The following is a 16,833-nucleotide window of genomic DNA, read 5'->3' as shown; positions in this document are numbered from 1 at the left end:
TGAATGGCAATGTTTTAAAAGGTTAATTTCAAAGTCATAGTATTAATCTAAATACCTGTATGTAATTTGCTTTATTGTATTTTGTGACAACCTCAAAATAATTTTAAGATTCATACATATTTTTGTTAAAGTTATCCAACTTTATACAGTCATTCTTCATTTTATATTCTTACTACAGAAATTTAGTTAAGTATTTTAAGAAACAGAGGAATATGATGCAGGCAGCCTTGACGAGAACTGATAAGCTAGGGTCAGATAGACTAAGAGGAGGTCCTCCTCTATCAGGGGACTAGGGAAAGGGCATGGGGGAGAAGAGGGAGGGTGTGTGGGACTGGGAGGAGACAAGGCAGGGGTCTGAAGTGGGTATACAAAGTGAATAAATTGTAATAAATATATAAAATTAAAATAAATTAAAAAAGAAATATGTAACCAAAATCAATTTTGAAATAGTATTTTTGGAAAGAAAATTATTTATTTTGCAACATTTTGACAAATGAACAGATTAAGATAAACTAACCAACAAAGATAATCTTACTATACTCAAGACACTAACAACTCTGGTTTAAAACTGAAAAATTAAATTCAGAAACATTTCTCGGGTTTTTTGTTGTGGTATGTTATTTTCCAGAGTTAAGAAACAAATTAAAAACTCTTCATGCTACTATATGGACCCCAGAAAATCATTAAGGAACTGTTTACTTTGGTTATAAGTCTTTATTTTGTAAACTATACATAAACAGTAAAAAAGAAAATGCATTATAGCTTAAATATTATGTAAGGTCAACATTAAAGTTTTTATTTAGTGTGTATAAATTAAATGGAAAGAGTTGACCAAAGTGTTTTCTATGAATAATATTCCAGGAAATCTTTAAGTTCACTGTTGAAGTGAAAGATGCCAGTGTGTAAAATTCATCAGGTTTTCTCACCTCTATTATGAGCACAAAACTATCGGTCTGATATACCCAAAGGTGGTGTCATGTCAAAATGTCTACACAATTAATTAACATGCTAACTGATGTATAGTGAACAAAGCAACTTTTGTTACAGTTAATCTTAAATGCTACTCTTCACAGTAATTATAAACAAGTCCATATGGGATTATGTAACAATAGAAAAAAAGAGAGAAACATATTCCATTTTTTCATTTCAGCAGTATCTTTTATACCAATAATTTTTTAATTGTGTGTGCTTAAATATTGCCTAATATCCCATACTGGTATGCATGCTAATTCTTCCTATTTCTATTTTTGCAAGGCACCATACAACACATTCTCTAATTTTGGTACTACTAAAAAAAAAGGCATGATCCTAAGATTAAATTCAAATTTTTATATTAAATTTAAAAAATGGGAATTCATATTTTCAAATTTGGTCTTAGGTAAATAAAATAAATTTAATAAAAATGTTGAAATGAATCTTTTTCTCCTCCTAGTGGAAATTCTGTACCCTGATTGCTGGTCAAAAAGATAGAGAAATCTAGAAATGATGCTGTTTACGAATATTTTTAAAAATGCATGTGATATGCAATTTAATTTAAATTGGAAATTAGGAAAAAAAACCTAAGTTTTAACTTTCAGAATCCATGGTTTTCATACTTCATATTGCATAAAGCATCATATCCAGACTAACTTCATAATTTGAAAGATCACCACTAAATAAGTACTCAAAAATCATCACGCTATCTTTCCCCATAAGCCATCTTTCTTACTCTGCCAACCGTAAGTTTTGAGAAGATGCTAAATTTGAGGTTAAATTAATATTATGCCATAATTTCAGTTCATGTTATGAATCCTTGTGGTTTAGGTCATTAATAAGTTACTATAAATTTAACTTATAAAATCTGTCATAAAAGCAACACATATGATCCCAAGCACACATTCATTGTTACTTTGTTTGTCTGACAAATAATAACATATGTTCTTATGAAAGTTTTGTTATCATAATCTTCACAACTTTCTTTATTCAGGCTACAACCCATATGTTTTCTTTTTTTCTAAGGCATATGAAAACTGAAATCAAGTTATTCTTATTTAAACATAATGTTCTATGATTTCCACTGCAATATTTGAAATAATTATACAAAATATATGTGGAGGTTTAGAATCACTTTGTTAAGGGATAAGAAGGAAATTCTCAATATGTTATTATTTTGTAAATATTAAAAATGTAGAATTTATTGTCGTTAGCTGTCACTGATCAAATATATCCATCATGGTCATCCCCATCATCATCATCATCCCCTTCATCTTCATCATCATCTTCAATATCATCCTTATCATTCATAATGTCATCTTCTTCACCTTCATCATCAGTCCATTCACGAAAATCTCCACTTGCAAAATCTCCAGAGATCTCAAAATCTATAGCTGTAAAAGCAAACATCATATTTACTATAATATACAATTGGATGATTTCTGAGTAATATAAATAATAATTAAATAAGGGAGGGGCCTGCAGCAGGGATAAAAAGTGAATAAATTGTAATAAATAAGAAAATTAGTTAATTAAAAATATAGAAAATAATAAGTAAAATTGAAAGGTTTAATGAATATTTATTTGCTCTTTATCCCAAAGAAGATAAAAGAAAAATCCATTCTTGGGAAGTATGTTGTATGTTAAAACTCTCATTTGTTTAATGTGTATGCTCAAAGTGCTATGCTGTATAACATTTCTGTTTTAAAAAATTTGATCACAGTCCAAGTTTTGTAGAATTTCATGTCGGACTAGAAATCTTATATATTATTATCATCACTATTATTATTGTTATTATTATCTTTACAATTTATTCACTTTGTATCCCAGTTGTAACCCCTACCTCATCTCCTCCTGGTCCCACCCTCAATCCATCTCCCCTAGCCCGCTGATAGGGAAACTCCTTCTCCCCTACTCTCTGACACTTGCTTATCATGTCCTGACAGGACTTCCTGGATCCGCTTTGTCTTGTAGGCTGGATAGGTCACTCCACCAAGAAGAAGTGATCAAAAGAGCAGGCAACCGAGTTCATGTCAGAGACTGTCTCTTCTTCCCTTACTAAGAGACCCACATGGTGACTGAGATGTCCATGGGCTACATCTGAGCAGGTTGTCTAGGTCTTTTTTGTACAAGGTGTTTGGTTGATTCATTGTTCTCTGGGCCCTCCTGGGCCCAGCTTTTTAGGGTCTATTGCTCTCCTTGTAGGCCTCCTGTCCCCTCCGGGTCTTTTTATATTCCCCTTCTTCCACAAGACTCCCTGTGCTCTGTCCAAAGTGTGCCTGTGAGTCTTTGCATCGGCTTCTATCCCCTACTGTGAGGAGTCTTTCTCAGAAAACTGGGAATAGTGCTATCTCAGGACCCAGCTATAACACTCTTGGGCATATATTTGAAAGATGCTCAACCATACAATATTTGCTCAACTATATTCAGAGCAGCTTTATTCATAATGGCCATAATCTGGAAACAACCTAGATGTCCCTCAACCAAAGAATGGATACAGAAATTGTGGTACATTTACACAATGGAATACTACTCAGCAATTAAAAACAAAGAAATCATGAAATTTGCAAGCAAATGGATGGAACTAGGAAACATCATCCTGAGTGAAGTATCCCAGGGACATGTATGGTTTATATTCATCCATAAGAGGTTATTAGCCGTGTAATATAGGATATACATAGTGAAACCTACAGAACTAAAGAAGTTAAACAGCAATGAAGACCATAGGGAAGATGCTTAATTCTCATTTAGAAGGGAAAACAGGGTAGACACCAGAAGTGGTAGAAGAGGGAACAGGATGGGAGCCTACCACAGATGTCCTCTAAAAGAATATTATAAACCATTCTTAGCAAAACATAGACTTCCTAAATTTAAAAATCAAATATACGCTACCTGATATTAAAGGTAACTTTATAAATCTAATTCAGTTAGTGACCTCAAGTCTGGAGGCTATACTTGGTAATTTCACTGTTACTTGGTTCCTTTTAATCAGGCAACTTTTCCTAGGAAGGAGTAATTTAGAGATTTAACTACTGATCAAATGAACATGAGAAAACTCCAGAAGATGAAAGAGGCAAAGACATTGATTTTTCAAAAGAGACCCTAGAAATAGCAGTAGCTCGCTAAAATATTGATGGTTAGTTTAGTGAGACTTGTTGGAATGTGTCAAAGAGAACTAAAAGATGATAAACGTGTGTTGATTAAACCAGCAGCTTAGTGGGATTGACATTCGGGTGTTCCTAGAGCAATATAAAATTAATACTCATATTAACTTAAAATTAGCTAATTATATTTCAAGACAATTAACATATAGCTCATAACTGTAACAAATATTAATACTTCAAATGATACTGCATTTTTATTCTTAATTCTTTTAAATTCTGCTAATGTATTTAGATGGTGGTAAATTGGTTGCTGTCACAACATACTGAAATTACCATCTGATGTGAAGAAAATCCTTCTTAAATTCCACATTTATACATATGTGTGTGTGTGTGTTTGTGTGTGTGTATAATAGTTTCAACACTGTAAGAAAATCCAGGAATAAAGTCTTCAAAATAATTTTTGTTCACATATTTAACTCATCTGCACATAATTCTCATTGGGGGGATATAAATTAAAATACTTCATCCATTACTGATATCACAGGTAGATGAATCCAGTAACTATGTAAGATTATTATTATAAAGTCATATTCTCTAATTTCTAACATTGTGAAAGGTAGGTATTATATACTAGCTGCTGCTTTCATCATATAGGCAAATTCCCAATATTATGAAAATGTTATGGAATAAATAAATACAAGGCAGTAAGGAAAATTATTTACGAATATTTGCTAGTATTTACTATTTATTTCTTCTTAAATAATCATTGTTGATCTTTATAAAAATAGCATAGGAGAGACAGCTAATCACTAAGTCCTTAGCTTTTCAGTATGCTTATTGATATTAGTAAAAATAAAACCCATTAGATCTGCTTTCTGGGATATTTTTTTACATTTTGTTTCTTTATTAATTGCACTTTATTCACATTGTATCCCCCCTGTGGTTCAACTCTCCTCCTGTCCCAATCCCTCCCTTCCTCCACCCTCTGCATGCATGCCCCTCCCCAAGTCCACTGATAGGGGAGGTCTTCTTTTCCTTCCTTCTGATCATACTCAATTAGGTCTCATCAGGAGTGGCTGCATTGTCTTCTTGTGTGGCCTGGTAATGCTGCTTCCCCCACAGGGGGAGGTAATTAAAGAGCAGGCCAATCAGTTCATGTCAGAGACAGTCCCTGTTCCTATCACAATGGAACCCACTTGGATACTGAACTGCCATGGGCTACATCTGTGCAGGGGTCTGAGGTTATCTCCATGCATATTCCTTGGTTGGAATAGCAGTCTCAGGTAAGACCCCTGTGCTCAGATTTTTTGGTTCTGTTGCTCTCCTTATGGAGTTCCTGTCCTTTCCGGATCTTACTGTTTCCACTTCTTTCCTAAGATTCTTTGCACTCTGCCCAAAGGTTTCCCTTAAGTCTCAGTATCTACAATGATACAGGAGAAAGTATAGTTATGTTTAATTGTGGCTAAATTTTAATGTATATTGTCCATCAAGATTGGGAAATATGGTTGCTGGAGTGACAAGAAGAGCTGGAATAATGGGAAGAGGATTTTGAACTTATGGCAGGCACATATTACATGACAAACCAAAAAGGGAAAATCCACACCAAAGCTTTGCTGGTCCCAAGCCTGAAACATCCACTACACTCCAAATTTTAGAGGCTCCCTATGCTCCCAAATAGCATCATAATATGGAACCCAAATGTGTAAACATAGCACGCTGATGGAGATAGGAGTTTGGGGGACACGTAATTAAGATTTTTATAGTTAAGTATTCATGTAACACAAACCCAAAAATTATTTGAATCTTGGCTTCTGGATTTTGTGATTGTAAATTAAAAAGTATAAAATACATGTGATGTCAAATTCTTACATAATTTCTATATAGACACATAAAATACCTTTTCACAAAATTATTAGATAATAAATCATAATTGTCATTTAATATAAAAATGATGTTAATCATACCTAGACATAAGGAAACCAGTAATGTCTCAGTCTAGTTTATTGGCCGAGTTGAAATTGTGTTTTGTTAGGGTGGCTTCATTTGGTTTGGGTGGTGAGGGTAATACTACCTAAATCGTTTCCTCCAAAGGACCACAGATGACTGTCCCACATGGATCTGCACACTCTATGCAGCATGTTTTACTGACTTAAATTAGAATAATTGATAATCTGTTTTGTGACAGACATTTTAACTTGAAGCTGGAACTGGAACTCAGCTTTTAATAATTCTTCTCAAAATACTTAAATGTGTCTGCTTCATATAAGTTTATTGCAGCCATACAAGTTTACAATTATCAAAGTCCAAGACTACTTTTCACCCGGAGCATTCATACATTTCCTACATATTCTATAATCAGAATAGGACAGTTCTTCATTAAATACTTGAACATGTTCATGAGATTTTGACACATTCATATGTTAGGAAATTGTATGAAGTGAGCATTTCTCTTACCACAATCTGAAACACCATTTGTTCTGGATCCTACGACTTCATTCCCATATCTGTCAACACACCAGCACTGCCCTACACTGCCATGACATTGGGTTGGCTTGTAGTAACCGTCTTCATCACAGAGCGGGATGTACTGTCCTGTGACATACACAGTGACACACACAAATAAAAACGTAGTTTATTAATAAACGGCAATCTTCTAAACAAAATCATCATGCGTTAAAGTCCTAAAGAATCAAACATGATTGATTCTATTCTTGTATTACATCTTTCAGAACACTTAGCACACAGGACCCTCAACTGTCTTATTTTATCAATAATTTCCTTTCAAATTTACCAAAACTTTTCTTAACATGTTACAAAAGTATCTCATAATAAGCTGCTTCTCTCCAACATACTATTACTTTACTTATGTCAAAGTACTATGAAATCCTTATTATGAACACTTTCTCCATTACTCCATCTTTTATTTTGAAGTTTAAAGATTACTCACAGAGCAAAGCCTTTTCTCTCTCACATGCACATGCACACATGCACCTGTGTGTGTGTGTTAATTTCTCTGTGTGTGTTTTCTTATACATTGTTATACTTTTCTGAAATATCTTCACTGTTCAAAAATATTTAGCTTCCTTGGTTTCCACTGTTATACAAACCATACCCTTTACACTGAACGTCTTCCTAACCAATGCTGGGAAGATAGCTACTCCTATTTTACAATCTGACACAGTGCACAGTACATGTGCAATGATGAATGTGTAGGTCTTTAAAAGTTTAGTAAACTTCTTCAACAAATATTTCAGTGTTAGATACATCAGCTAGAGGATCAGATATTTCCTTTTCTCCTCTGCTTATTCTTTTATAAGAACAGAATCACCATTTTTTTTGGCTAAGATATACGTAATATATAGAGAAAATATGAACATCATTTTCTGGTTCCACCTGTAGGATGATAGTTTTAAATCCAAAAAAGCGCCATAGATCTAAAAGTACACGATGTTATTTAATATAATTCGTCTGATTTATATAATTCACATAAATTCAGATAAATATAATTTATCTGAAATATGTAAACTGGCATAAACTAATATTAGCAATATTGAAAATTTGTGAATTTCTTTTACAGACTTAAGATCATCAAATACAAGAAAAAATGTTGTGGCATTCAGGTATGTAAAATATTATGATTTTTAAAAATATGTTGCAGTCACTCCTTCTGCCAGGATATTTAAAATAGAACTCTGGTAAGCAAAGGATTTGCACTACAGACATAATCTGTACATTAAAACACATGACACTTGACACATGTATCCTGACAGAACAGGTGAGCAAATTATGTATGTATCATGATAACATACCTTAATCAGAAAGAACTGATAATAGTGTTATGATACCTACTTTCTCATGAAAGAAAAGTAAGGAAACTCTTCCTATATCATCATTAAATGTGATTTTTTAAAATAATTTCAAATAAGAAAAGCATTCTGATAGGTTTCAGTAAAACTTGCTCTTGATCAACTCTAAAATATGTATTTGAAGATAACAGTTCATCTTAGATAAGCTACAAAACTTTGGATTGCAGAAAGATGCTTATGCATTGGTATATTATTTCCACTAGTGATTTATATATCACTAGCAACTGGTCACAGTTTTAAAAAAAATGCCCACCAGTTTTTATAAACATCAGGTTTTCATCTAAAACATTTTATGACAAACTACTTAACTATTTGAATGATGAGTCCTGGGCTAAACATTTTCTAACAATATGAAAAATGTTATAATTTAAAATTGTTTTATTTTAAAAATTTTTTTACAAAGTTTATTTACATTGTATCCCAGCTGTAACCCCCTGCCTCATTCCCTCCCAATTCCACCCACCCTCCCTCATCTCCTCCCTGCCACTCTGTAAGTCCACTGATAGGGGACGTCCTCCTCTCCTTCCATCTGACCTTAGCTTATCAAATCTCACCAGGACTGGCTGCAATTTCCTCCTCTGTGGCCTAGCAAGGCTCTTCCTCCCAAGGGGGTGGGGGAACAAAGAGCTAGCCCCTCAATTCATGTCAGAGACAGTCCCTGTTCCCCTTATTAGGGAACACACTTGGATACTGAGCTGCTATAGGTTATGTCTGAGTAGGGTTTCAAGGTTATATCCATGTATGGTCCTTGGTTGGAGATACAGCATCACAAAAGACCCCTGTGCCCAGATGTAATTGGTCCTTGTGGAGCTACTGTCTTCTCCAGGTCTTATTAACTTCCTTTTCTTTCATATGATTCCCTGCACTCTGCCTAAAGTTTGGCTATGAGTCTCAGCATCTGCTTGATACACTGCTAGGTAGAGTCTTTCAGAGGTAGGCTCATGTCCTGTTTCTTGTTTTCTCCTACTTCCAATGTACATCCCATTTGTCTTTCTAAGTGAGGATTGATCATCTTTTTTTTTTAATTTTATTTTTCTTATGCTACATTTTGTTAACTCTGTGTCCCAGCTGTATCCTCCTCCCTCATTCCCTGCCCAACCCCACACTCATCATCTTACCCAGAGTCCTCCTTCTTGTTTAGCTTCTTTAGGTGTACAGATTTTATTATGTTTATCCTAACTTATAGGTCTAGTATCCACTTAAAAGTGAGCATATACTGTGTGTGTCTTTCTGCTTCTGGAATACCTCACACAGGATGATGTTTTCCAGATCCCACAATTTGCCTGCAAAAGTCATGATTTCCTTGTTTTAAATTGCTGAGTAGTATTCCATTGTGTAAATGTACCAAATTTCTGTATTCATTCCTCTGTTGAGGGACATCTGGATTGAAAGAGGAAGAAAAGACTAGTGTGTGTGTGTGTGTGTGTGTGTGTGTGTAGAAATCTAGTGAATGTGGAAATTCCCTGGAAGCTAAAAGAGTGACCATAGTAATTTTTCTTATAAGAGGGAATTTTAAGCCCAAATCGACCATCGATGGCTCCCAAGTTTGACAGGGACATCAAAATAGCCACAAAGTCTTCTCCCTACAATCTGTCCTACCTGCTACATATGCTGGGGTAATTGTGGCACAGAACTTCTGGGAATGGCCAACTCAGAACTGGTCCAACTTGAGGTTCACACAATGAAAGGTAGAGCACACCTGGGCCTGCCTGGATGGCTGAGAACCAATGGCTGGATAGTCTGGATACCCACGACAGGACCAAGCTTAATGTGGGAGGGAAGTCAATAAAAAAGATTCCTAGTGATATTCTGCTGGATTTATAGACTGGTGCCTAGCCACATTGTCTTCAGAGAAAGCATCATCAAGCAACTGATGGGAACAGACGCCAAGAACCACAGGTAAACGCGAGGCAAGCCTGGGAAGCACCGCAGAAGAAGGGAGAAAGGATTGCAGGAGACAAAGTGGTCTAGAGTACCATGAGAACACGGCCCACAAATCACCTAAGCGGGCTCAGAGTAACCTACAGATACTAACGCGACAATCACAGACCCGTAAGAGTCTGAGTTAGGTCCTTTGCACACACGTTATGGTTGTGTATCTTGGCGTTCTTGCTGGACTCGGAACAGTGGGTGTGGGTGTATCTCTGACTCTTTTACTTAAGCCTGGAAACTTTTCTCCTATATTGGGTGGCCAGGTTCATTCTTGAACATAGGTTTGTGCCTAGATTTTTATGCCACATTAAGTTATCATCTTTGGGCAGCCTTTTTTTTTTTTTCCTCTCCGGAGGGAGGAAAACGGAAGAAGTATAGATCTGTGGAAAGGGAGAAATGGAAGGGGGGCTGAGAAGAGTGGAGGGAGGGGAAAGTGGTTAGAATGTAATGTATGAAAGAAGAATACAAAATTACTGTGCTTTACTTGTGTAGATACTATGCAAAATAATGTGTATTAATCAGATTTGGAGACATTTTAAAGTCTTAAGTATAAATATTTTAATATATGCTCATGATGTGCTACTGTGAAAATACAAACAATGCATTTACAATACTAAAATATAAACAGCGACAGACCTGGTCAAATCCAAGTTGTATTGTAGCAATAATAATTTCTTAGATTTTACAAATGAGCTAAAATGATTCATGACATACAAAGACTAGGATGGAGATAGCTGGGAGAAGGGTGCATAGAAAATATTCACTGCTAGAAAATGTTTCCAATTTAAAATGACTTCAATTGGAATTTGTTAATAATGTGTACTATATGTATAAACTATAAGGAAATATAACAGCTTTATAATATATTGATAGCCAAATAATTAAATATTTAAGGTTTGGCTAAAACATCCAATTCTCATCTATCTATCTATCTATCTATCTATCTGTCTATAATTTATCTAGCTATCATCTATCTGCCACCCACATATGCATTAACATTTACTTACTATAAAAGCTAGAGTTGAAAATTTACTAATGAAGTCACAAAAGTACTGCTCATATTTCTGTTAGCTAACATTTCGTTCCATGTATGTAATCATTTGCTTATATTTCATATAGGTGTTCACATATGGTGCCATCCGTCATCAAGTGAAATAGATGTTTTTGCTGATTCTTAAATTTAGCAATGTTTAAATCACTTTTGTACTTAGAAACTTTCAAAATGAACATGGCATTAGAGTAATAAAACATATTCTTCAATAGGTGAGGTGATAAAAATAAGTTCAATGGCTTTCCAAAAGTTCATAAATTTTGCTGATGAAATTTAAGGCCGTCTGTCTTTGTTGGATTAGTATTGATTTTATGTTGCTGTTTCCCTGGGGTTATTTATATGAGCAATAAAACCTTCAAAAGAATGAGCTGTGACTCACCTAGGAGCTTCTTTATCCCTTGTCGCTTCTGTATGTTGCTGAGCTCTATCTGGCAGGGGGGGTCTGCAAGGACATTAAACACAGTTCTTCAAGGATGTAGTTAATCAGATGGTATGCATCTGCCAAGTGGTCAATCTCAAGCGAGGCTTCTTCTTTCATTAAAATACCCATGCTATCCATTTGTTCTTATGGTATCACATGGACGCATACTCGTGGATACATCATGATAGGCATGCACAGAAATAGCTATGTACGGAGACCTAATGTAATGTAATAATGTATCAAGTGTAGGCAATGGTAGTTCTTTCGGGTATTTCACAGAATGGTTGAAATTTGGTGAAGAATGAAAATAACATAGATATAGATGATGGCATGTACTTTTTACATTTAAAAGTCTGCAGTCTAAATCTAGTTGGATTCTGACCAAAGAGCTAACTCATCACTCTCTCATCAAACATAGGTCATAGGATAATCTTGGTCTTTCTAGCTTCCACAGAGGCTTCAAATGTGTAAGCAATTAAAAATAATATATTTTATAAGTCATGTTTCAAAAAAAAACCTTAAAGTACTCAAGGGAATTTGTAAGTATATACTGTACGTGTTGTATTGCTAATCAGTGACTTAAATGGACATGTGTAAAGGAAATGTCAATAGCCTATAGGTATAATAAAGTACATATTTTTCTTTTTTCCTTTTTTATTTATTATTTATTATAATTTATTCCTTCCTCCCTTGTTTCCTCCCAGTCACATTCACCCTCCACCTTCTTCCCCTATGAACCTCCCCAAGTCCACTGAAAGTGGAGGACCTCCTTTCCTTCTATTTGACTATAGCCTATCAGGTCTCATCAGGACTGACTGCATTCTCTTCCTCTGTGGCCTGGTAAGGCTGCACCACCCAGGTGGAGGTGATCAAAGAGCCAGCCACTGAGTTCCTGTCAGAGACAGCCTCTGTACCTCTTTTAGGAAACGGCCTTTGGAACTGAGTAGCCTATGGGCTTCCTCTGAACAGGAGGTCTAGGTCCTCTCCATCCATGGTCCTTGGTTGAAGTATCAGTCTCTGCAGATTCCCCTGGGCCCAGGTTTTTCTTTGCAATATGTATTATTGAAATTTAACATGAAAATACTTTTGCAAAGGTTAAGTGAATGCCACAAGAAAAAAAAAAGAACAGTTTTTATCCTTAAGCTAGGTAGAGAATGAAAAGTATTATGACTGTCAAGAGACCCTGAAATATCAAAATAATTCTTATTCTTCTTTACTATATACTTCCAGGAAAAAGGTAAAATATACAATACAATTTAAGTAATTTAAAACCGTTTACTATACCAACTGAAAAATAATTCAATTGTTAAATGGAATAGTAAAAAGAAAGAATAAATAATGTGCTTAAGCTGTATATTATCTAGGTCAGTATGTGAGGCCAAAAATATTCTAAGAAAATAAAAAGTAAAAAAAGTAATACTTACTAACTAATTTACTGTAGTTCATCTTTAAACTGATACAATTTAACTTTTCCTTTAAATAAAGGATATACATCAAAACACACTGACATGTCAAAATAAAATTTTAGTTTCATTGTCTTACTAACATGACATTAGGCAAGCTTTCAAATATTATTAAAACAGTCTTCAATGTGCTGTAAAGAAATCAATTTCTTTTATTTTTACTACATAGAGATTTATACTGATATGTACACGAAATCCAGCTATTTTTTAATGCTTTAAAGAAGTTTTATATTTTTCAAAATAAAATTTACTTAATTCAATTCAAACATATTTTCATACAAAATTAAGTATTTATTTTTCTACTTGACAGCCTAGGCTCAATGAATTCAGCTTTGTAGGTTCTATATGTATGTTCATGTGTATGTATTTTTTAATGTACATTAACATGAAAGACATAACAAACAAAAAAACTAAAATGGCAACTGTTAAAGAAAAATACGAAGAAATGCATTTTAATGATAATATATTTGAACTTCCTATCTTACTTGTTAAGGGACACTAGTTATTTATGACTAAAATATCATTGAGAGAGTGTTTCCCTACATAGAATGCATAGGTAATCAATTTAAAAATGTGTATTCTTAAGTGTGTAGGATTTAAAACAGTTAATAAAACAATTCAATTTTAATTATTTTGCATTTTTCATAATAGAAAATAGATTTTTTAAAAGAGAATATATTATGATTATGGTTTCTTTTCTCCTAGCTCCTCCTAGGCCCTCTGGACTTCTCCTCTCACCCAAATCCTTTTTACTTAAAGTGATTTACAGATAGTGAATGTCTCCTCCGTAGCTAGACCTACGGTTGATTCACTTCTTCTCATTGTATAGACAATTATTTCCTCACTGATTTGAAAACTATTACTAAATGTACTTAGTGGAGGTAGTAAAGCAATTTTTTTGTCATTCCATGTGAGGTATGATAACAATTGTTTAAGTATCTTGTTCACTCTTTCTGCTTTCATCAAGTTCAAAAAGTACTATCAATACTGGTGGTACTATAGTAACCTCATTTCCAGTTTTTTTTTTTTTTTAAGTTAGCACCAACTTAACAATGATTCATTAGTTTTGCAAATATTTATCATAATGTGATGATGTTTAGGTGCTTTTCTCTGCGTGTATTTAATATAAGACATGATTGAATTCATTCTGGAAGCATGATTTTAAATATAAAGAGTATTTTTATTTCAGCTAGGGTTTGAGGTGTTGGAGAGGGTATGTGGGATGAGCTAAAAAGATGAAAGACAAAAGGTGTGTGATATGATTCTATTTTAACTAGAAAATGTATAATTTATTTTAAAAAGTTTTTAAAGAACATCATTACTTTTTCTTTTGTCTCACTTCTTGCAGAGTTTTGGAAAACTCAGTAGCAAATTTTTAACAAGCTAAACTATTTGGGAAAGATTGAAAGACTAAGTAATTTTGAAAATAAAATGAGTAAAAATAACTTTACAGTGAATGCCATGGTTCACGCAACTCATTTAATAAGATCACAAAATGGAACATTAAAACTCCACAGTATAGTGATAAAAACTCCATTTATTTTACACTGTGGGGAAAGCAGATAGCAAATTAATTTCAATGATTACTTTTAATATCTATGTTCTCATATCTCTGTGTGCTGCTTGCTGGTTCATAATGAAATCTATAATGAAATACATTAATATAAAATATTAATTACCATTTTCCATCTTATTTAGAACATTTGTATCTTTAGCACAATTATTTTTGTTCAATATGGTGTATATTTGTTTTTTCATTAAACATTAAAATTAGAAAAATACTAAAATAATTGAAGCATTGGGTAGTGCTAACATTTTTCATTATGAGGGCAAAGATTAAATTTAAAATAATTCCCCCATAGTAGCTTTTTCTTTTACCTTGCTGTCTCTGGAAGCAGTAGCACCATTCATTGTTAGATATCAAACTGTCCTTGTACGTGTCACAAGAGTTGAAGAACGCCTTGGTGCACTGTTCATTCTTATCAAGGTATATGCTCCCAAGCTCTGACTGGTCCAAGAGCAGGTCATAGTTTGTATCAAGTCTGTTAAACATCCAGCCAAGTGAATCCTTGCAAATTGGCAAAATACTGGTATCAAATCCTACATGCAAAAAGAAAAGGATTAAGTATCTCAGTCTGAAGGATCTCATCATCATAAAGTAAAATAAATCAACAAAGTGGGCAAGAACAGAGTGGAAGTTCTGGGTAGTCAGAAAAGCATTATTTTAACTTCAACTTGGAAAATTTGTTTCAAACTACATTAGGCATAAAAATATCTACCTCTAGTTTTGAAGATTAATTAACCAGACAACATCTGTTACTCATTAGTCATCATTCAGTGGAATGCAGTATTGCAATTACATGCTATTTTCCTAGTCACTATTAAATCTTCTTGAATACTTACTACATCATCATAAATTGCAGGATATTACTGAGTAACAATGCTGGTGAAATCCATTTACATATGAAAAATGAAGAGTACTGTTTCTACATAAGCATTACTAACATGTACTACATAATAGTTTACATATTGTCCTGCGTTGGTAAAGCTATGGTAAATGGAGCACTGCACACAAAACTGTTAACAAGAGAAAGAATAGCTATGATGCAATATTGCTCATTCTAACTCCAGCTCCTTTTGTGGTGATTTTTACTCTTACAAGTGAGTGAAGACAGGAGGCATTAGGGTGCACTGGCAGATAGCAGGGCTCATGAAACATCAAGCGATGTCCTCCTAGACATGGTCCATCCACTAACCTCACTGAAGCAACAAGTGTTATATTCTGTCCAATGACACCAATTATTTAAACCATTAAAATACTACCCCCAAATTACACTTTACACAAAGATATAGTTCCTACAACTGGAGATAGGATGTGAGTCCTTGCTTATGTGAGGGATGAAATACCATACAAGCTACTAAGAGCTGATAAAGCCTGAGGAGGAATACCACAAGAATGAGGAACTTATGGGATATTTGTGAATGTGGTGGATATCTTTCCACAGAGCTCTGGGAAAGCTTTCAAGGAAGGCCAGGCAGGAAAACAGACAGAAAGGGCAAACTGCGAATCAGAGGTGATTTGGGAAAAATGATAAGGGTACATCTGCCTGCCTCTTTAATTCTTATAGAATGTCTTAATTTCTTATCAAAGAGATGACTATCATACCCCTCTACTTTATCCAGAGAACAGTTTAGAAAGAAAGAAAGAAAGAAAGACAGACAGACAGACAGACAGAAAGAAAGAAAGAAAGAAAGAAAGAAAGAAAGAAAGAAAGAAAGAAAGAAAGAAAGAAAGAAAGAATTCTATCACTAGGAAAAACTAGGGAGAATATCTCAAGTGCAGAGCTAAAGAGAGATCAGAACACTGAGCAGGGGCAGGGTCTGTGAGAAATGGGAGACAATTAAGGAGAAAGAGATGGCAAAGACTTCAGAAAAGCTATGGATCAATGCCACGGAGCCTTATTAGTAATTAGTAATTAAATTGGCAGAGTTAGAAAGAAGGCTATGAGATAGAAGTAATGGCTCAGGAAACAGAAGAGGGATCTCTACTAATGAAATTTATCTAATCACATAGAGAAGAATCTTACAAACTGTGACACATATCATGCAAATAAATATCTAATAAAAACTTGACACTTTAGAATTAAGTGTACTTTAAACAATAATATTAAAGATTTTTTTTAAGCAGCTAGAAATAAAATCCATGTTCCTATAAAGCAGTGGTTCTCAGCTTATTGATAATGACCTCCACAGGGGTCATATCAGATATGCTGCATTTCAAATATTTATATTACAATTCATAACAGTAGCAAAATTGCAGTTATGAAGTAGTAATGGAATAATGTTAGGACTGGGGCCAACACAATACGAGGAAAGCTATTAAAGTGTTGCAGCAATAGGAAGGTTGAGAACCACTCCTGCAGAGAAACAAAGACAGAGGACCACTGGTATGAGATGAAACTACGTAAGCAGGTGCAAAAGACTACATGTGATTTCACACTGAAAGAAAATAAACCTCACAAAC

At 34.2% G+C, this 16,833-nt stretch overlaps 1 protein-coding gene across 2 annotated transcripts in view; it reads right to left on the bottom strand.

Annotated features, from left to right (window-relative positions):
• Window positions 1-447: 447 nt before the first annotated feature.
• The window catches only part of Spock3 (SPARC (osteonectin), cwcv and kazal like domains proteoglycan 3), a 436,641-nt gene continuing 420,255 nt past the window's right edge, over window positions 448-16,833 (bottom strand). Inside the window, exons 8-11 of one of the 2 annotated variants that reach the window (XM_060381846.1) lie at window positions 14,688-14,909; window positions 11,305-11,367; window positions 6,531-6,668; window positions 448-2,366 (exon numbers count right to left, since the gene is read on the bottom strand). In XM_060381846.1, coding sequence (XP_060237829.1) covers window positions 2,197-2,366; window positions 6,531-6,668; window positions 11,305-11,367; window positions 14,688-14,909 — 593 coding nt within the window. In that variant the 3' untranslated portion in view covers window positions 448-2,196. The remainder of the gene's footprint in view (window positions 2,367-6,530; window positions 6,669-11,304; window positions 11,368-14,687; window positions 14,910-16,833) is intronic. The other variant, XM_060381847.1, reaches the window with a different exon arrangement.

Source organism: Meriones unguiculatus, chromosome 4 (assembly GCF_030254825.1).
Source record: "Meriones unguiculatus strain TT.TT164.6M chromosome 4, Bangor_MerUng_6.1, whole genome shotgun sequence".
In the NCBI taxonomy this organism is placed as follows: domain Eukaryota; kingdom Metazoa; phylum Chordata; class Mammalia; order Rodentia; family Muridae; genus Meriones; species Meriones unguiculatus.
Note: the sequence above shows the minus strand (reverse complement) of the source record. Positions and strands in the feature narration are given on the sequence as shown.